This window comes from Phyllostomus discolor, chromosome 7, assembly GCF_004126475.2.
Source record: "Phyllostomus discolor isolate MPI-MPIP mPhyDis1 chromosome 7, mPhyDis1.pri.v3, whole genome shotgun sequence".
In the NCBI taxonomy this organism is placed as follows: domain Eukaryota; kingdom Metazoa; phylum Chordata; class Mammalia; order Chiroptera; family Phyllostomidae; genus Phyllostomus; species Phyllostomus discolor.
Window position 1 is genome coordinate 134290287 of NC_040909.2, and position 21364 is coordinate 134311650.

At 60.2% G+C, this 21364-nt stretch overlaps 2 protein-coding genes across 2 annotated transcripts in view; one reads left to right on the plus strand and one right to left on the minus strand.

The window, feature by feature from the left end:
- Window positions 1-21364, plus strand: part of TG (thyroglobulin) — a 200486-nt gene that overhangs the window by 163495 nt on the left and 15627 nt on the right. Inside the window, exons 43-45 of the mRNA XM_028533893.2 lie at window positions 4174-4338; window positions 5272-5439; window positions 18699-18880. Of these exons, the coding sequence (XP_028389694.1) occupies window positions 4174-4338; window positions 5272-5439; window positions 18699-18880 (515 nt within the window). The remainder of the gene's footprint in view (window positions 1-4173; window positions 4339-5271; window positions 5440-18698; window positions 18881-21364) is intronic.
- SLA (Src like adaptor) overlaps window positions 1-21364 on the minus strand; it is a 74236-nt gene that overhangs the window by 45030 nt on the left and 7842 nt on the right. The gene's annotated exons all lie outside the window — the stretch shown is intronic.

Consider the following 21364-nt stretch of genomic DNA (forward strand, 5'->3'; position numbering starts at 1 on the left):
TTACAAAATGATCATTACTGCATCTGTAGTACGTCTCTGCAGGGCGCCGTGGCAAGGGACCTGTGTGAATTAAGTTCTTGATTCCACGTGCTGCCTGAGGGGAGCCAAGCTTCCCACACACCCTCCCTTCCCCACGAGACAGACGTCACCGTCCCCTCGTTGATGACAAAGCCACGCGTGAGGGAGGCCGGGAAGCCACCTCCTGCAGGGCTCGCTCTCCACCTGGAGCTGCGTCCCTGGGCTCACTGATGCCCCCAGGAAAGGGCCGTGGGTCCTCCTGGGACCGCCACCCTTGTCACAGAGGCCGTCCCCTCCCTGTCGTGGTCAGCGACTCCTCCACGGAAGGCCTGTGAGTGGTTCCTCCTGGGACTGGGACACGCTGAGGTGTCCATTCCAAGAAAGTCTGAGTGTGTGTGTGTGTGTGTGACCGCATGTTTCTGAGTGCGTGTGATGGGAGTGTGCTGCTCTCTGGGCCTGCGTGTCCGTGTGTGTCTGTATATACTTCTGTCTGTGACTGTGTGTTCTGAGTGTGTCAGAGTGTGACTGTGTGTCTGTGTATGTCTGTGTGTGAGTATTTCTGTCTGTAACTGTGTTTCTGAGTGAGTCTGTGTGTCTATGTGAGTGTGTCTTGCTGTCTGTAACTGTGTTTCTGAGTGTTTCTGAGTGTGACTGTGTGTCCATGTGTCCGTGTGTATTTCTGTCTGTAACTGTGTGTGTCTGAGTGTGTCCGTGTGTGTGTGTTTTATTGTGTATTTCTGTCTGAAACTGTTTCTGAGTGTATTTCTGTAACTGTGTGTTTCTGAGTGTGTCAGAGTGTGACTGTGTGTCTGTGTATGTCTGTGTGTGAGTATTTCTGTCTGTAACTGTGTTTCTGAGTGTGTCTGTGTGTCCGTGTGAGTGTGTCTTGCTGTCTGTGTGTGTCTGTACGTGCGCCTAAACAGGCGCAGGTCCTGGCTCTGAGGTGACTCACCCAGGTCACCTCAGCCGGTGGCTCACTGAGGTCAAGTCACCTTACCACAGTCAGAGGCTCCGGGGACAGAAAGCAGTGGCCAGCACTTGCGGTTTTGCCCTACGCTATTTTTAAAGTTTAAAAAAAAGAAAACCAAGCGGAAACTCATTGCCATTTAATAGCTAGCTCAGATTTAGATAAGCTGCCGGCCCAGGGCCGAGGGACTGCTGGCGTGACCCGGCGGGCTGGCAGGACCCTGGCCCCCCGAGCCCCAAGCAGGGCCCGGGCCCCCATGCAGCGGCAGCAGCGCGAGCTCCACCCCCACCCCAGCAGTGGGTTCCCCCCACCTCCCGTGTGTTCTCACGATGACCGGGAAGCACGTTTACCGTTCCCACTCCCGGACGAGAACACCGAGGCCCCGGATGTCAGTCATCTGCCCATGCCCACGGTCACGTCATCGGGGCAGCAGGGCTGCAGCTCGGACTGGCTCCTCTGCCCCCAGAGCCCCTGTTCTTTGCCCGACCCTGCACGACACCCCTCCCCCCAGTTCCTCGCTCCAGCCCGGTGCTTTCACAGGGGGGCTGAGCCGGCTGCCGGCTTGTTTGACCACTGATTTTTCCATGAAGAAAAAGGTTTCCTTCAGAAAGATCAATTAAAACTAAACACTCTGAGAGGAAATTTCTCTAAGCCGTCTTGCAGTATCAGTGTAACCCACGCCTCTAACCACTTCCTGGCCAGATCAGGAACTCTGGCTTTTTATAGCTGGGGACAACGTGCAAAACACCAGGGGGGCCCATCCCGAAATCCACGTCTCCCTGCGGCCCCGCTGCGGGCCGGGCGGGGCTCAGCGGCCCCCACCCCCGCCCTCTGCTGCACGCCAGGTCATTTCGCAACCTAGAATGACAATGTGGGGCTTTGACCTTGAGGACCTTCGGTGTGTGAGAGAGAGAGAGTGTGTGTTTGTGTGTGTGTGTGTTCTAAAGCACATCCAGTGATTCTCGGAAAAGCTGGCCCCTCCTCATCAGAAAGACAAACCTGCGGGCTGATCACCCTGACCCTGTTTGTTGTCACTTTTGCAGAATCCCCATCCCAGGCTGGCTAGCTGGGTAGTTTATTACAGTTGCTGCTTATCCTCACCCTGAGCCTGGGGCTCTCCCTGCCCATACGTGCCGAGCTCAGAGCAAACCCCGCTGGCGGGGACAGAGCAGGCTGCTTCGTGCGCACCTCGCCGACGGCAGGGGCCCTGGCTCCCTGGACGGGCCGAGGACAGGAGGACGCACACCCTGCCCATCCTGTCTCAAGTCTGCAGAGCAGGCTGCCCGCCCTGCGCTGAGCAGCTCGGAGCTCTCGGGCACGGTGCGGCTGTGCCAGGATCCACACTCCCCCTCCCCCGCCGGCTGCCCTCTCCCTCGGCTTGGCTTCCAACCACTGGCCTGGCCTCTGGCTCTGGCCACAAGGTCCCTCCATGGGCCTGACGGTGAAGCAGACGTAACAGTGACTGTAGTATTGTCACCACCTCTCATCGAGGACCTGCCAGGTGTCTGTGAGAGGCTGGCGAGTGGCTGTAGGCTCGGGCGGGTGCCTGGCCACCGCACCCAGGTCCTGCCTCTGCCCTGTGACCCTGAGCAATCACTGGCCTCTCTGTGCCACAACCCCCCTTGTTGCAAACATGAGGTGGTCATATTGTCTGCTTCATGGGAAGGCCGTGAGGCTTAAGTAAACACATGTCTCTCCAATACTAAGGACACACGTAACACTCCACCGGGGTCAGCTCTCGTGATGCCCAGGCATCTTGGCCCAGAGGTGCCGGGTGGCGTCAGTCCCCGTGTCCACGCGCCCCAGGGGTAAAGGGTATGGAGGCACCGTGAAGTCATCCCACGGACCTGGGAGCCAGGCCCGGTGCACAGAGCTTCTACCTGCGCTGCAGTGAGCTTCTGGGGTTTGGAGCCATGGCGGTCCTGGTGGCCAGGACCAGTCCTGGGCCCTCTCCTGGCCCTTTAGGTGTCTGCTCCTCCCAGGGCTGCCCTCAGGATGGCCTGTGTCCCTGCAAATGTCCGTGCTTTGCCCATGACCCTCAGTCCTGACTCTGAAGCCCAAAGGCTATTGAAACCGTCCAGGGTGGGGCTGGCCTGCACCCCCGTGTTCCAGGACAGATGTCCAGCTGGGCACTCGGGAGGATGTGGGTCTCCTCCCCTCTGGGCGTCCGTTTTGTCCTTTTGGCATCAGCGTGATAGGAATGACCCGGGTGAGCAGGGGTACCTCCCCTAACAATTTCCAGAAGGCTTTCCTTGGCCTTATTTCAACGATTCTCCTGACAACCCAGCAGGAGAGGCACCCTCTGCTCTGCCCCTTCCACGCTCCAGGAAACCGAGCGCTGCGTTCCTGGTGTTTCCTTTGGGTTTTGATATTTGTAACTCGGGGTGGGGCCTGGAGTGGAGATGTACACCGTGGAGTCAGCCAGGTTCCTGCTCTCTGGACATTGGGTTAAAAGCATCCAGTTCGGCTCAAGGATACGCTGTGTTGTTCTGGGTATAAAAGTGCCCGTGGCAGAGTTGGGGGGTGGCGTGCGTGACCCAGAGGCAGGCTGCTTGCGCTGGGGACCCGGCTCTGCCTCTCACCGAGCTGTGTGATGCCGGGCAAGGTGCTGGGCCTCTCTGTGCCCTGGTTCCCTCCCGGAGCCGGGCTCCCACTGCCTGCGTCCTCAGAGAGGAGATGCTCCGAGCAGCCCGCAGTTTGAGGAGACCCTCACAGCAGTTTCACGGCTGCAGTCAGCGATTCCGGCACCTCCTAGGTGGGCACCTGTCATCAAGTCCAAGTCCGTCTTCACTGAGCCGGGAAAGGTGGCTATTGCAGCCGCCCCAGGAGCAGGGGTGGGATGGGATGCCGCCGTGGGTGGCGTCCTGACCTTGGCCCCTGTTCAGCCACCGTCAGCCCTGTCCTCAGCGGGCAACCTTAGTGCACAGCGAAGACTGCACTTTACCCGCACCCTGTCCGGTGCCCGCACTTCGCGGAGAAGGAGACTGAGACGGAAGGAGGCATTCCCTCGGGGTCACACAGCGAGTTGACGCAATGTGGATCAGTTGTGACCTCCCAGGTGCCCGTGGGCGTCTCCGGCGGGTCCCGGCCCCCGAGTGCGGGTGTGCTGGGGCGTGCCCTGCGGTCTCTGGGCTGCGCGGGAGGGAAGCGGTGTCAGAGTGTCGGCCTGTGTCTGCGCTCTCTTCCAGGGCGGCTCCCCACTCTCCCCCGCCGCTGTCATCAGCCAGGAGACGGCTCGGCAGCAGGCCGTTGCCTTGGCGAAGGAGGTCGGCTGCCCCGCCTCATCTACCCGCGACATGGCGTCCTGCCTCCGTCAGAAGCCCGCCGATGTCCTCAATGATGCCCAGACCAAGGTGGGCCCGGGTGTGCAGGTCGTGAAGGGACACTTTACCAATGGCCTGTAAAGGGGACATGGCCCACCTAGGGCCACTCAGTAGGTTGATGGCCAGCTGGCGCTATAACACACACTCCCTGCCCCCAGCGCTGTGTACGGACCCCGTATGTGGTGGACTGAGTGTGGGTGCTGATAGCCCACAGGTGTCTCTGCACCTGGGACCTTACCTGTAAGGTGGGGCTAGTGATGTGGGCCTTGTGGAGCAGGAGAAGAAAGCCTGTGTGGGGACTGTGGTGGCAGATCTCAGCTGAGCGTACTGAGTGACGCGGTCACGCTGCAGTGTAGCTGGGCCACCCTGCCCCTTGGGTTGGGCAGCTGAGTGCTCCCCGTTCCTACCTGCAAAGATGCTGCCCACGGTCCCCGGCTGGCCCTGCCATGAATGAAGGAGACACTAGCAGGGGTACCTGTCGTCATCAGAGCTGATGGCTGGACGCCTTCGGCAGTGAGCCTGGGCTTACAGACCCGGAGTGGGTCTGATCCTCAGCCCCCCGGATGGGGGCTGAGTGGGTGGTGGCTGAAGCCGATCCATCTCCCCGGCATGTCCCACCTTTGGCCACCCCTCACCCCGACCAGTGTCTCCTGCCACACTGGCACCCCTGGGCTCAGGCTTACCCATCCTCCTGTGGCTGTTGTCTCCTCAGTGCAGGGCCCTGGGGACCAATCACTGCTCAGAGTGAGACTCACCTCCCCGCCCCTGGCACTGTCACCTGGCGCCCTGCCTGCTGCTGTTCGGGTCACTGTGCCCTGGGTCCCCCGTGGAGGCTCAGGGGGACAACCAGCACCGGTGTTCCACGTGGTTAGGCACAGCGGTGCAGCCGGCCATTTCAGTCCCGTTTCTTCTCTAAAGAACAAAGCCCGTGTAAACAATGGCATTCCTTTGCACCCGACGCAGCTGCTGGCTGTGAGCGGCCCTTTCCACTACTGGGGTCCCGTGGTCGACGGCCGGGCCCTCCGAGAGGCCCCAGCCAGAGCGCTGCGGAGGGCTCCGCGGGCGAAGGTCGATCTGCTCATCGGGACCTCCCAGGACGACGGGCTCATCAGCAGAGCGAAGGCCGTGAAGGTAGGCGGGGTGTGGGGGGCCCTTGGGGGTCCCCTGTAGGGTTGAGGCCCTGGCTCTGGTCCTCAAGGTCTGATCTTGGTCAAGAGTCATTGCCTCACTTGCTCATTTGCAGAACAGTCGCTGAGTAAATTACTCTGTGTGAAGGTTCCCTGGGTGGGGGGGGGGGGATGGTCCTGGGGTTGGGGCACAGACACGTGACCTGTGCAGAGCTGGGAGCCGCACAGACTCGGCCGCACCCACAGATGGCTCCTGTGAGTGACTCGCCGTGGGAAGCAGTGAGCAGAGGCCGGCCAGGGAGCTCTGTGGCCTCGGGGTCCAGCCTGTAGATACCTCCGTCCCACGAAGGGTGCTTGACCCACTGAGACTGGGGGGGTGGGGGGCGGGTGGAGGATACTGCCTCCCAATCCCAGCAGGGAAACCCAGCCCAGCCTTTCCAGCTGGTTTTCCCACCGGGAAAGCAGGTTCCATGCCCCTGGCAAAGCAGCCTCGTGCGGGGTGTCGTCGCCAGCACAGCCAAGTGGGAATGAGCTGTGAGGCCCTTTATTGGCCTGGACACACTCTTCCTGCCCTGACCGGCATCATTGCCCCTCCCTCGGGGGTGGCTCACCCTGGAAGAAGCAGAGCACACTCTGCCCGGCCCTCCCGGCCCTCCCGGTCAATGCACTCTTGACAGGCAGGGACAGGCCCGTAGGCTGTCCAACCTGGTGGCCCAGTGCACGCACACAGCGGGGACACACCCCTGAACACGGGCTCCGTCTGGGTCCGTGGAGTCCAAGGCCGTAGCTGGAGTTAGCGACAACAAAGTCATTCATGCAAATGGGATCTCGGGGGCCTGGAAATGGCCTGCTCCCTTGGGTACTATCTCACTCCGGGGGTCTACCTCACGGCGACAGAGGCGCGGCTGCGGCGTCATGGCCACACGAGGGCATTTGCCGCAGTGTGGGTTGTTGCAGCAGTACCCTGGACGCAATTCAAACGTCCATTAGCCGGGAAATGGCTGAGTAAATCAAGACCCACAGAGCATTAACGATTAAGCAGGTGCCGCAGAGAATGGACTAGACCCATCTCTGCCGGCTCACAGAACGCCTGCGACGTGCCGGTAAGTGGGAAACAAAAAATAGGAAGGCCGAGGAGTTGGGAGCGAAGGTAGCGTTCACAGTCCAAGAAATAGCCAGCCTACCTCTACCTGTGCACATGCGAATGTCATTCAAGTGAATGATCTGGAAGGACGGAGGTGCGGAGAGACGCACAGCAGGCAACGGCCATGGGCTGTCTCAGGAGGCGAGGCAGTGCGAGAAGAGAATATTGGGAATTTAGCATTCCTGATGTTACTGCATGGGCACATGTATGTTCTACACAACCTATATGCTCGTGTGTGTGTGTGGAAAGAGTTGTGCTGGGTGTGCGTGTGTGTGTGTGAGAGAGAGAGAGAGAGAGACGTGGCACCAAGCAGAGCTTAGTCACCATCAGCTTCCGTCCAGTCGACTCACGGCCCAGGACGAAGAGCTTTCGCCCCGGTCCACCGCGTATAGCTCTCGAGTTACCGCACGGGGCTGCAGCCGGGTTCCCGAGCCAGACGGGCACACAGGGCATGCGGATGAGACGCCACTGTCCCCACTGGCCCTCGGCGTTTCTCCTCTAAAATAGGGGTCCTCCAACACTGTTGACCAGGCCCCTCATTGGTTAAAAACCAGTCAGTATAGTCATTTTAGTATAAAGGACACCCATGCGTATTCCTGGGCTAACATGCTGAGCTATTATTGCAAGACATTCGCAAACACAACAGAAGCAGAAAGCGGGCCAAGGAAACCAAGGTTCTTGTATCTGGCTGCAGCCTCTCTGGGATCCGCACTGGAGACGGGGCCCTATAAACTTGGGGCTCCAAGCCCTCATCCATCCATGCGGTGCCTCCTTTCCCACTGCCCTGCAGGGCAGGGCAATGGGATCTTTGTGCAGAAGAGATCATATCCTCACAGCTCTGGTTCTTTGGACCATGTGCTGAAAATGTATCCCCGCCATCTCTGACTTTAGAAAAAGAGGAAGAACTATTATAATCCCAGGAGCCTGGGGCTAGTCCCAGACAGGTAGGCGGGAGGGGGCAGGCCCTGGCTACTTCCCATCCCCTCCCACAGCCGTGGAAAAGCCATCCGTGGGGGTGGGGGAGGGATCTCTTGCTAGCGGCTCTGGGGCTGTGGCCCACCGGAGCGCAGCCCAAGTCTACCTTCTCTGACTGTTCCGGCCCACTGTCAGAGGGCTGCCTGCCCCGGCGGCTGCCTCGGTCTTCCTGGTCCTCTCCTGGCAGTGTGTTTCGGAGTTCCCCACCCCTGTCCTCAATTTCTGAGCCCCTCCAACCAGGCGCCTTGACCAGAGGACTGGAACCCCTCCCCAACCGTGCATTTTCATTCCTCATTGCATTTTCCTCTGAGGGTTTCAGGGAGATGTTTCCTTGGTCCATGTGCAAGAGAAGAGTGTCTGAGGACAGGGACTCACTGGCCCTGGCAGGAGTGGCAGGGAAGTGTGCCCCCAAGTCCAGAATGGGGGGATCCTGGGAGGGTGTGGCGGTGCCGTGGCTGCCATCCAAACCCCAGTCCCAGACGCACCCCCTCTGCACAGTTATTCTTGGTTAGACCGGTCCTCTGGTAGCTCCCTCTCTGCTCATTCTTTGTGAGCACGTGCTAGTGTGGCCGTGGGGTCGTTTTGGGGAGCCTGCGCCCTGTTCCGCCAGGAGTGCATCTCGGTGCCGACGTGGGGAACCGAGAGGACGGGGGCCGTAGACGTGGCTGGACTGGAAGCCAGCGCCACACTTCCAGCGTCACTGAGTGCCGATGTCTACCTCCAGTCCTGCGTTACTCCTCCTGCCTGCGCTTTCCTTTTGGACTGTGGACTGGTGTAGCCCACATGGTCTGTTTGACACCTTCACTTCGATATCCCATAGCTTCGCACTCGTAAGGTACCCAGAATAGCTGCTGACTCCACCTGTCCCCCCGCCCCCAAACGGCACGCTCCCCCACTGTGGTTCACCGGCTCAGTACACAGCAGCTCGTGCGTCTGCATGCTCAGCACGGAAGTCCCTCTGGACTCTGCCCTCTCCCACGCCGCAGACAGCGGTCTGCCCTGTCTCTGAAGTGTACCCAGAATCCCTCTCTGCCGTCGCTCCGATCCACGCCATCATCTGGGCCCAGGATTCCCGTGATGACCTCCAGGCGGCCCCTGCTCCACCGTTGCCCCTGTAACCTGCGAGAACTGCAGTGGCCCCAGCTGTCCCCTCACAGTGCAAACTGGATCCTGTTGCCCCTCTACTCAGAGCCCTCCTGAGGCCTTGTCTCCCGCAGAACAAAGGCCACAGTCCTTACAGTGACCTCCAAGGTCCTACCCGATATGCGGCCTCTATTTTCTCTCAACCTCGCCTCTGGCTACTTGCTCACTGTGCTTCATCCTGCCCAGTCCCGTCGGCATTCCTCAGCGCTGCACAGCATGATCCCACCTTAGGGTCTTGGCACTTGCTCTTCCTTTTCTGGAATGTTCTTCTCCAGGCAAACTCACTGCCTCGCTTCCTTCAGGGTCTGCTTATTTGGAGTGGTGGACCCTGGTGGAAAGGGTGGTCACACCCCCAGCGTGCTCTCCCCCACCACCCCGAGCTCCCTGTCCTCAGCACTCGCATCCCTCAACACCCCAGCTACTGGTCTGCTGCGTTTCTGCCTCGACTAGAGTGGGAGCCCCGAGAGCACCCAGACTGCATCTTCGGTTCCTGGGGAAGTGTCTGGTGCAGCCAGTGACCAACGAACCTTCGTCAGATTGAAAGTAGGAAATGAGAGAATCGGCCGCGTGCCAGGATCTAACCTAGGAGGCTTCCATGAAATAGTCCCTCCCCAAACAACGTATGCAACGGGAATGTGCATCACTGTTTTTACGGGCAGGACACGGGATCTGCAGAAGGCAGAATCCAGACCCAGGCCTTGCCACCTCCAGAGGCATTCTCTCTCTACAGCTCCCCGGGAAGAGCCTTCCGCAGCACGTGCGCTGGGTGCTCGTGCGTACACCGACGCAGCCACTGCCGGGGCCAGTGTGTGCCCAGAGCTTTGCCGCCCCAACCACCTTCTTTCTTATCTCAACCAGCACGCCGTGCGGTCAATGCTCACGAACGGTATCGGCTCAGTACCTCCCATCGGTACTGAGGAAGAAACAGGCTTCAAGGGGGTTAACGATCGTCCCAAGGTCGTGTCACTAGGCATTTGCAAAGCCACGTCTCCACTCCTGGTCCTCTGGCTCCAAACGAGCTGTGTGGCCCACAGCCCTGTGTGTGTTTGACTCAGGAGCAGGGCCACCCGTGCCCCACGATGCGCCATGACGACTGAGCCCAGAGCAGCCTCAGTGCCCTGCCCGACACAGAGCTGCACAGGAGTGCCCTGGACACACAGCTGGACACCGGGCTGCCAGCTCCCCTGTAGACCCCACATCAAAGTGTATTTCGAAACATCCTGCCTGTGCACGCCCTCCGGGTTACCTTCTCTTACCCCCGCCCGCTCATGACCTGGATTTAGAGTTGGGTTTATGGGTTTCTCCAGCCACCCCCCGCCCCCCACCGCCCAGCAGGCTCCATACCACCTGGGTCCCACTACCGCTAGTTGAGAAGAACCCAGGAGGGCGCGTCCGACCCAGTGATTCCTGGCCTTCAATAGCAGCCCAGCCCCCCACTCGTCTCTGCCGAGACGCAGGACATCGATTGTGGGAAATCGCCATGTCGGCCTGGAGTGGGGTGTCGGGCATGGCTCTGGCGCCCAGACCCAGCTGTCTAGTCCCGCCACGCCGAACGACGCCCCTTCCTCGGTGCCAGGCACTGTGTCCTGTGTTTGGAGCGCGCGCACCGGTGGCATGTGCCCCCAAGGAGCTCACAGTCGGGTGAGGAGGCGGAAAATGAGCAGAAGGAAACGCACACGGTCTGGAGAGATGGACGCCGGCTGCGGGACCGCAAGGACAGGGGCGGGGGAGGGGCCATGGCCAGCAGGAGGGACACGGCGCTGGAGGAGCTGGCCAGGACCTCGTCCCCCTGCTGTCTGCCAACAGAGCAGGGACAGTGTCCTTGGACTGCAGTCAGGAACACCCGAGTTCCTGAGCCTGAGCCTCAGTTTCCTTGTCTGTACGGTCAGGAGGTGACTACTGAGTATCCACCTGTGGAGAGGACTCGGGCACCAGCATCTGGCAAATAGGATGCGCTCAGTGGGTACTGGTTTTCCACCTCACTCTGTGACTGTACTATTGTGATTTGTGTTCTAAACTGTTGTCCCTGGCCCAGAGAACTACCCAGAGAAAGCAGGAGGGGTACGCAGAACGCCCAGTCGCTGAATCGCCCCCCTGACCCGAGACCAGACTGTGGCAGACACACCCCCACGCTTCCTCCTCGCGCCAACCCTGCGTCAGGACCGCCGGAGCCCAGCCCACAAGCACACATGGTCCAGAGTCCTGGGGAGTCACGGGAGGGGCAGTGGATCCCCTGCCCAGCCCAGCCCCTGGGGCCCACCTGTCACGACTGAAGAGGGTGGGTGGGTGGGGCTTCCACCGAGTGAGTGAAGACCCTCACACTCCCCTGCCATCCTACCCAGCCGTGGGCCACCCACAGAGTCCTAACCACACCTGCCAAGTTAGCGACATACCCGTGGCGTATCAGGGCTGGCCGAGATGCCTGGGAAGGCTCCGTCCGCGGAGGATGAGCTGATTTCCTGAAGTAGCAGCTTTCTGCCGAAATTCCTCATCCGTTGCTGGCCGTGGTGGGAGTCCCCCCCCCCCCCCCCCTTCTCTCTCTCTCTCTCTCTCTCTCCCTAACTGGTGAAATTGACAGTCTGCCTACATTAACCGGCTTTAATTTGCATGATCAAAGCAGATTTGTTCCAAGATGCAATGTTCTGCCTGCCCCTCCAAACACAAGCGTCTTCAAGGAAGGCAAGACAAATCAGAAATAGCGTGTGGCCACGGCTGCCTCGGCCCGGATCTCGGCCAGGAGTCGGCCTCGTCCAGGAGCAGGTGGAGGGGGGCCCGGGGGCAGGGGAGGGCCTCCCGCCCGAGAGCGGGGAAGCGGCACCTGGCAGCTCAAGATGCTGGCACCAGCCCCAGCACGGGAAAATCAAGCCTCTGGTGACAGATTACAGCAGAGGACCGAGCCGCAGTCCCAGCGAGGACACACCATTTCCTGAAAAGAGGCGCTGCTGTACCGAACCACTCACAGGTGTGTGGGGGGCTCAGAGTTGGACGCAGCCTGGGACCTGAAATCAGAAGAGGGGTCTCAACTCCCGGCTCCAGCCCAGCGATCAGGACGAGTTGCTCAACCAGCGAACCACAGTTCCGAGCCCTTCCAGTGGGTGCAGGGAAGCCAGCGGAGTGCTGAGGGGTCTCCGGGCCCAGCACTCGGGGGGCCCGTCCAGTCCCCTGGCTCTGGGCGTCCCAAGCGCATGATGGGCCCTGCATGCCAGGCCCTGGGAGCTGACCCTGCTTCCGTCACCTCACCTCAAAACCCCCGTGGCCACACCAGGTGGGGGTATTGTTCTCAGTTCAGGGACAGCTGGGGATCAGCAGGACTGACCTGTCCCCCCAAAATAGGAAAACTACATGCCCCCTTGACTGTATTAATAAGAGCTGTGGTTATCTTTGCTGTTTCCCAGATCACATTTCCTCTTCACGGCACTGGTAAAAGAGGGATGCAAGCCAGGCTGGGTTCTTTATTACACAGTCACTGCTTATTTATTTATTTATCTCTGATTTTAAAAGGAATTTAAAGGAAAATATTTTCATGACTGCCCCTAAGCATGTGGTGGGCCCTGGGCCTGCTGTACCTGATGGAGAAGCGCCCCCCCGCCCCCCTGCAGCCTGTTAACACCCACCATCATTCGCGGGGCCAACCGCACATCAGTTCCCGCACATGCCCAGTGTCTATTTGTTGAGGAGCCCTTCCCGAGGCTCCGGCTGGGGGGGGCAGTTGTCGCCCAACAGACGAAGCTCCTGACTTTCAGAGCTCGCGTTCTAGCATGAGAACACGAGCCGTGCTGTGTAAGCAAATGCATTAAGGATTTCGGGTCTTGGAAATGAAGTGGTAACAGGAGAGGAAGTGATGCGATGGAGGGCATTCCTTCAGCAGGGGAGCCGGGGCGGTGACTGTGCCCTGAGACCCGGATGGCGAGAAGGGGCCAGCTTTGGGGCAGCTCTCCACTGGGGTGCAGAGCCGGTGCAGAGGCCCTGGGCTGGGGCTCATTTGCGGACCGGAGAAGGCCGGACGGTCGGAAGCCCAGCGGGTAATGGGGGCAGGGGTGGGGAGGAAGCTGCGTGTGCGGGAGGGGCGTATTAAATGAGACCTCCTCATCAGAAAAGTGGTTTTATCCTGCTTGCAGTGGGCAGGCCACTGCAACGTTTTACGCTAGGAAGTGATTATGTTGATTTATCTGTTTTAAAAAGAGCATCTGACAGATCTGTGGAAAACTGACTCGGGAGGGCAGCACAGGCAGCAGAGGCCAGATTGCACTCCGTCGTGAAGTCCAGGGAGCAAGCGAGCAAGTTCCATGAGGGTTCGAGACCACGGATCGGCGAGAAATAACCGCGTTTGGAGTCTGTCTCAGATTGGCCCGTGGGACTGGGGGCGGGCCGTCCAGGAGAGATGTTGGAGCCGCGGACACGGGCTTGGAAGACATCCAGGAAAATCTGATGTCATCAAAGCCAAGGCAAGAAAGCTTCCGAAAGGAAGCGGAGGTCAAGCACCGGATGTCATTGGAGGTGGTGTGAGCTGAGGACAGCGGTCTGGCCACCGGGCCCGACAGGACGGAGGTCCCGGGTGACTTGAGGGGAAGGGAAGCTGAGAGGGGGCTGCGGGCCCGTGAGGCGCGAGGCGGGGGGTTCTGTGCTCCCGGAAGTCGCACTCTCTCCACGACACCGTCTTCCCGCTGCACGCGAACGCTGAGCCAGCTCTCAGGGGGCACTCCGCTCGCTGACCAGCGGCCTCTCCGGCGTTACCCTTTCCGCCCCGCGGCAGGGTCTGCATCACAGTCATTGTAGACACGCGCTTGCTGGCCGACAGGGAGTCTTCGATTCTGTCCATTAAATGAGCACATGAGTGGACGGTCCCCATCCAACTCAGGGCTCTGGGGCATTCTAGGGACACTCACCACTTCATCTCTGCACCCAACAGACTTAGAAGAATCTGGCGGAGGCTGCCTGCCCTTCCTTGGGGGGTTCTGCCCTGGGCCTCTCCTCAGACCTGTGACGTCGTGGCCGTGTTGCCTGACTTGCAGAGTAACCGGTGTACAAAGATTCGTTCAGGGCTCTCTGCGTACAAGACACGCCTCCCCCAGCCCCCACCTGCCGCAAGCAGCCTCGGTGCTCCTGCCCCGTGGCGGGGAGGGGAGGACGAGGGCAGGACAGGGCAGAAACGTGGACAGGAGGGCAGGGCTAGGAAGTACGCGGGGCCGGTCAGCGGGACTGGGGCACAGAGGAGCGTGGGGAGATGAAGCAAGGGAAGGGGACTAGAGACGGCTCTTGTCTCTCCTCTGTCGACCGAGTCCTGGTCTTAGGCACTGAGGATAGGGAACGAGGAGGGAAGACAGCTCTGGCAGTGAGGAAGAACACTTCCAGGTGCACTGTGCTCGCGTGCAGGTGGAGGGACCCAAGAGAGCCCCGGGAGATGGGACCCGTTTGGACTCACGTGGGTCTAAGGTGCAGGTGGGAGAGAGATTTAGGAATCATTGACTCACAGGCTGATGTAGAAGTGAAGGGAGGGAATGGAGCATGTGTGGATGGAACGGGGAGATAAGGGGACAGGGTGGAGGCTTTTAAACATTAAAAGAGAGCCAAAGGGGTCCTAGACTGGAGCCTGAGACAGAGCCGTGGAGGCAGGAGGAGAAGGGGAGGATGACGGGTCGAGGGGGGAAGAGTGCCGGGACAGGCACGGCCCCGGGGCCAGTGTGGGCCGGGCCAGGTCACTGCGGCCACCGGTGACCTGGAGAGCATAGCTGGGGCAGGGCGGGGGGAGCCAGGTGGCCGCGGAGGGAGGGGCTGATGGACACGCTTGTCGAGCACAGACCCGGAGGCGGGCGGGCAGACCAAGACCCCGCTTGGCAGAGCTTCCCTTGTCTAGGACCGAGGGAGGCAGGGAGGGCGGGTTCCTCGGTCCAAGACCAGGGAAGGGAGCCGAGAAGGGCTTGGAGGGGGATTTCCCCGAGCAGCAGAGAGCCGTGCGGAGGCGGGGAGAGCCCCAAGGGTTACTCGGGGTTTTTCAGCTGCGCCATGGGATCAGCATGGCCGGAGAGGGAGCCAGTGGGAGGCAGTGGCTGGCGGGACCCCTACTGAGGCCCCGCAGAGCTGGAAATGCCGGCTCAGGGACACCTGGCAGACGGCCTTCTGTCTCTCCTCCACGTGCACCACAAGGGAGGACCCTCCTCCTGGCCACGCCCGGAGCAGAAGCAGGGGGAGGCCGCACCAGCTGCGCGTCCATTGCGAGACCCTCACCACCAGAACGCCCAGTTCCCGTCCCGCTCTGCTGGTCTGGTGTGTGCCGTCACCCTTGTTCCCACTGAATGTATCGTCAGTCCCCCCGGCTCGACCAGTAGCCCCCCGGAGGGCAGAGAACTCAGCCCGGATTGTCCCCAGTGCCCAGAGCTGCGTCAGCACTGGGTGGCAAGTTGTCCAATAAATGGACAGTTGCAGACGAAAAGACCCTGAAGCTAAGAGTTCTCCCTCCTGTCTGTCTCTCCAACTGGAGCTGAGCCCAAGGGCATGTACTTTTAATAACTGACTTCCCGGAGGGCAGAGAGGAGCCGTGTGCACTGTCGCCCACGCATCAGCTGCTTCCCGATCGCTCGTCCGCTTGACTCTGACGCCCACGCCAGCACCGCCGGCACCGTGTGGCCATCGGGCTCATCGGTGGGCAGCGGAGCTTCTGGAGTCTCCTGCTGCCGGAGCCGGATGTGAATCCGGGTCTCTCAGATGCCAGGGCCACGCACGCTCAGGCCACCAGGCATCACAGGTGACGGTGGAAGCCCTCCGTCGTCTGTTTCCGAGGGGCTGTCACTTTTCTCCAGGACATGGGAATGGCAGTCCTTTAACAGCACACACGAAGGACCTGCCACCTCTGGACGGCCCTTAACGAGGCCCAGCCCGCAGCAAGCCCGCTTGGGCCTGTCGCACCTGTAATTACAGCTCATGGCAGTTGGCGCTGGCCGGCGGGCGGTCAGGTGCGGGCCCTGCTGCCTCCTGCCAACTCTCTAATTAAACCAGCAGCAGCATCTGTGCGGCCGACCCTGCCAGGGATGGAGAGGTGCAGGTCCTGCTGCAGCGGGGCCCCCTGACATTCCCATGGGCCCCAGGGGGCTCGGGTTCCCCCTCCAGCCATCAGCAGAATGTGGACCCGAGAACAAGGCCATGCCCCAGCTCGTCTCAGCGGCTCGGATCCCCTTAAAATGTGAAACTGGTCGAGAGCGCAAGGAAGCACAAGCCGGGCCCCTCCCTCCAGCTTCCCAGCTGTGGGTGTGTCCCCAGACTGGCTCTCGTTAGAGGGACTCCCGGCAGTGCCCAGGCTCGGTGCCCCGGTGCTCCCGAGGGCCTCATCGTGGGAGAAGGGTCGGCAGACCCATGAAGGAGAGTCTGCCCGTTAGGTGGGCCGACCACTTTCCAGCTGTGATTCAGAAGGGAGGTTCCGGGGGTCTGGGCTCCTGGCCAATGGGACAAGTGTCACTCAGGCCTCTCTCTAAGACACGGCTTCTCTGGCCCATCTGGACTGGGCACACGGTTGAGTCTGCCAATACCTGGCAACAGGAACGACTAAGCACTTTGTAGGTGTCATCTCATTTAACCTCAGGACGGTGTTATGAAGCCCATTTGACAGGTGGGGGAACAGGCACAGAGTGGTTAAGTCACTTGCCCAAGGTCACACAGCTAATGCGTGGGAAAGGTAACCACCAATCCCACGTCTTTCCAACCCTGGGATGTGGACCCAAGAGGTGTGACTTTGGACTTGTAGCCCGTAGCCTGTGTTACCTCCGCAAAGGTCAGCATCTCCCCCGCTCTCTGTCCAGCACGTGTTTGCTGAGCAGCGACCAGGGGCTGTTCCCACACGTACAGAGCCCTGCACACCCCCTTGGCCACGTGGCCGTTGTGGCGACAACAGCACAGCATCCTGAGGGCACACGGGCCCCACCCCCACCTGGGGACAGGTTAATAATAATCGAGTCTATTGTCCAGGTGCCCAGAGCACTGTACTAAATCCTTCATATGCATGTCCCATTGGAATTTGGCAGGAATTCTGTGCAATTATTTTGCCACTTGAGAGAAACACACCTGTTAAATGTTTGGCAGTAATTGGAGATATGAAAATGATCCCCAGCACCATTTCTGTTATGAAATATTCCAAAAGCTCAGAACAAGGACAGAGAAGAATGCCAGGCAGTTTCCCCGCTAAACTATTAGCAGGTTGTCAACTTAACAGACTGCAGGCGAGCGTTTTTGAATAGACCAGCGCAGGAGAGCATGGAAGCGATCAGATGCACTACATGTGGGAAGAACCATGGGTGTAAACGTTATTCACGAGCGTATTTCAGGCCCATGGGTGAGTGTGTGTTTGTGTGTTCTGTACGTATAAGACACAAGGGTCACACAAAAGGCCTATAGGCTGAATCTGGCCCCCCACCTTGGTTTATCTGGCCCGGCACCTGTTTCTACCCGGCGGCAGTGCTGAGCTCTCACTGAACAGTTAAGGAGGAGTTACACGTATACAGTCCTCAAGTTGCATCCGGCCCTTTGAAGGCGACCACAAAGCTGATGTGGCCCCCGGTGAAAATGAGTGCGACGCCCCTGGTGTAAGATGACTTACTACATAGATCAGGGTCAGAAGCATTTGAAAGTCTCTGGTATAATAAATGCGTGTGAGTTCTTTATTTAGGCTTAACAGATACTAATATGTTGTCATACTTGCTTCAGATCTTTTCCCAAGAAACACACAGTATAGACAGAACTGAAACGAAGCCTTCTTTGCATGCCCCACCCCGCCCTCCTCCTTCTGCTGAAGCCCACGGACCCGGACACGCCTCTGATCAGCCATTCCACCAGCTGAGCCAGGCCAAGGCAGCTCATGCCCAGGGTCGGCCGGAAAAGCGTCCCAGCCAGGAGGGGTGGCTCACTGATCAGAGGCCCTGCATGCTTGGCAATGTTCAGAGAAACAATTTAAACGTGCCGGGGGGGGGGGGCAGTCCTGATAATCTCACTGTTGACACAGAAGCCTAGAACTAGGCAAACGCACTTCACAGGACTGGACCAGGGCAGAGGGGTCTGACCTCACGCTCCGCAGCTGCGTCTCTGACGGCATGCTGCCCTTGTCTCCAGAAATGAGGAAACTGAGTCCTGGGGACTCAGGGAGGTGGTCCTCCCTGAACTCCCCCGGGGCAGGCAGGAGGGATGCAGGGACGGAAAGGAGAGCAGAGAGATGGAAGAGGGGCAGAGGGGGAAAGAGAGGGAGGAAGAGAAGGAGGAAGGAAGGAAGGAAGGAAGGACGGATGGACATATTTCCACGTGCACACACATGCCCACAGAGCCGCGTGTCTTCCCTGACCACCCCCGCCCTGTCCCTCTCCCCGGCTCTGTTTCTCGTCACAGCACCTGTCCCCCGCTGCAGTGTGCCATCATTTGCTTATTTTCCATCTCCACCCACTAGAACATGAGGCCCGTGAGAGCGGAAAGCTTGATCGGCATGTTCACGGCTGTTTTCCCAGGCCGGGCGTGCAGCTGGCGCCCGACAAAAAGCGTCGGCCACTGCACAAGCGTGCAGAAAGCAATGCTGTGTTGAAAGACGGAGCCACGGAGTGACACTGAAGTTAGCTCTGCTCACAGAGCCAGGTGGCACGCTGGCAGTCCGGGCAAAGCGAGTCAAGCCCCAGTGTGGCCCGTCATCAGCCTGCAGTGAGGACTCACGCTTGCTGGGCTCTTACTGAGAGCCGGGCGCCAGTCACTGCGCCTCACGTGGTGACGCTTTTGGCTGTTGCCGCAGCCCTGCACAGAGGTCCTCTCACGGTGTCTGCTGCAGGCGGGGAGAGGAAGGCACAGAGGGGTCCGCCACTCATTCGAGGTCACACGGCTGCTACGAGCAGTCTGCCTCCGGCCTCTGTGGCCTTAATGCCATGCCCCACTATTTCCCACAGAAAATTCTAGAGCCAGGACTTGAGGGCTACTGACTCAAGCCTTTCAGAATCTGGGGAATTTTCATCTCTCTCTCTTTCTCTCTCTCGTTTTTTAAGCAATTTGAGGAAAGTCAAGGCCGGACCAGTAGCAAAACAGCCTTTTACCGGGCGCTGCAGAACTCGCTGGGCGGTGAGGGCGCGGACGCCAGCGTGCAGGCCGCCGCCACGTGGTATTACTCCCTGGAGCACTCCGCCGACGACTACGCCTCCTTCTCCCGGGCCCTGGAGAATGCCACCCGGTAAGAGCCTGGGGACGAGGGTTCCGCTGCTGTCCTCGGGGGCTGAGGTGGTGCTCAGGTGATGAGAGAGACCCGCGGTGTGGGACCTGGCACAGCCACTTTCCTTTGCCCCGTTCCATGAGGACACAGCTGGGCTGACCCGACTCTCCCCTGGGCAGTGCTCGCGCCTGTGGGGGGCACAGACAGTGCCTGCCAGGGCCCCTGTCGGATGCCCCGCCCCTGTCGGATGCCCTGCCAAGAAGCAGCCGCTCAGCCAGTGCTGATGGGGAGCCTGCTGGACTCAGCCCGGCAGAGGGGACTGCAGCGCTCACACCCGGGCTGCCCGTGAGAACCGCACGGGGAGCTTTCAAAGGGCGGCAGGCACACGGGTCCCATAAGCGCCGGTATTTTTCAGAGCTGCCCCAGGTGACTCTGTAGTGCCACCAGGCGCCACCTCGCACGTGGGAAGTGGAGGCTGACCCAGGGGAAGGCCCTGCCCGATGCCCACGCAGCCCCTCTCCCCTAGGGTGCTCATCCCGCGCTCACTGCTTGTGTGGCTTGCTGGTCACCTTCGTGGCTTCAAGCCTCCCCGCCTCAGGGAATGTGTCCCTGACTGTCCCACCCCAGGAGCCATTAACAGGTGCCCCCACCCCATCTGCCTGGGGATGTGCTGTCCCTGTCCCGCTGCGCTGCTCAGGACCAGCCTGCCCCTCAGGCCGTGGTGGGCTCACTGGGGTCAAGAGCCGTGTCTCATGTGAGTGCACAGCTGGCGCTGGAGAAGTGGGTTTTAAATGGAACCAGAACATAGCCAAGGCTCTGGCTCTCTCTGCCTGCGGAGCCCCCCGGGGACGAGACCACAGTGGGGGCTCCAGCCGTCTGTCACCTTGGAGCCCGTCTCCCTCGACACACTGCTCTGTGTCCCTGGGCAGAACGTGGCCGGGCGGTTTGCACATCCTGTAACTTCTTTCCTCCCTCCTGGAGGTCCGCCCTCGCCTTTGCTCTTCGTCCCTGGGCACAGAGCCAGTGCAAGGCTCAGAGGCCCGTGCTGAACTCGACTGTGTTGGGAAGGCAGGGACTGAAGCCTGTTGACACCCACTGCCTGGGGTGGTCTCCCCACCCTAGAGTCTGTGGCTTCCAAGTGAAGGCCCATGAGCTCAGGATGAGCCTTTGTTCCACCCACTGGGGTCATGGGGACCCGAATGGCTTTAATTCCCCCCAGCAGAGAGCTCATGCTGACACCCCACAGCCAGGCACCATTCCTGGAGGCCCGGGCTCAGGGGACGCCAGGAACTCCCGGGTGCCTGCGTCCTGAGGGGCTCATAACCAGGTCAGGCCTGGCTCGGTCTGTGCTGCAGAAGGAGCTCGGGGCTCGAGTTCCTGCCCCAAGTTGGCCTTTAACTGGCTTTGAGGGTGGTCTGTGCGCAAGGCAAGAGCTGAGGTCAGAGGAGGGACAGGTAACCCAGGAAGGCTTCCCTAGGGACTCCAGTCTTCCCTGAGCTCAGGCCCTCCTTCCCCTCTAGCCAGACTCAGGCAATGGCCTCCCTGCCTCCAGTCCCCTTGGCAACGCCCCCATAGAGCTGCCGGTGTGTGACGTTTGTGGGTTTGCTCCCATCCCTGTCCCGCCCTCCGCTCCCAGGGGGACCGTGCCACCTTCCCCTGCCCTTCCGGACCCTCACCCCTGGCCCCGCCCCCCTCAGAGCCTTTCCTACAAACCCTGGAGCTGCCCAGCTGACCGGCTAAGGGGGTGCTAACCCTCATCATCGAGGGACTTCCACGGGTGTCATCAAGCTTGGCCGTTACAGCATCTCCGCACGGTGGGACCCCACGGGCCCTGTTTCGGGTCTGCCCGATTCCCACCAGGCCAGCCCCCCTCAGCGCACCGCCGGGCACCTCAGAGCCCAGTGCTGGGCCCACGGTGCTGAGCGGGGGCTTCTAAAATTCATTCTCACACCCCCCAGAGGGGGAGCAGGTGTGAAACTTGGGGCGTCGAAAGCAGGGAGCAGGGTTCTTCACCTCCTCACCATTGACATCCAGACTAGAAGAGTCTTCGCTGGGGAGGGCTTCCCGTGTGTTGTAGGATGTTTAGCAGCTTCCCTTGCCTCGACCTACTAGAAGCCCGTAGAAGCCTTTCCACCTCCAGCTCTGACAACTAGAAAAGCCCCCGAACATTGCCACGTGTCCCCTGGGGTGAGGGTCTCCCACCTGAGAGCCCAGCTGAGAGTCCATGTGCATGAAGCACCCTTGAGGTGTCTGTGTCTTCGGATGCACATGATTTGGGATGCACATTATTTTATGTGCTGCTCCGTAGGATGTGGTCGCTATTTTACCATCAAGTGTTTCGCTCCCAAATCTGTAAGTGACACTGATGTGCTGCAAAGTTGCCTGTCACTCAAATGTCTTGATCCTGGGATGCATCTCCCCGGACACCAGCCTGTGCCCCTGAGTGGCCCTGAGCCAGACTGGCCCGTGCGCGGCACCCGTGGAGCCAGCTGGGGGATTCAAGGT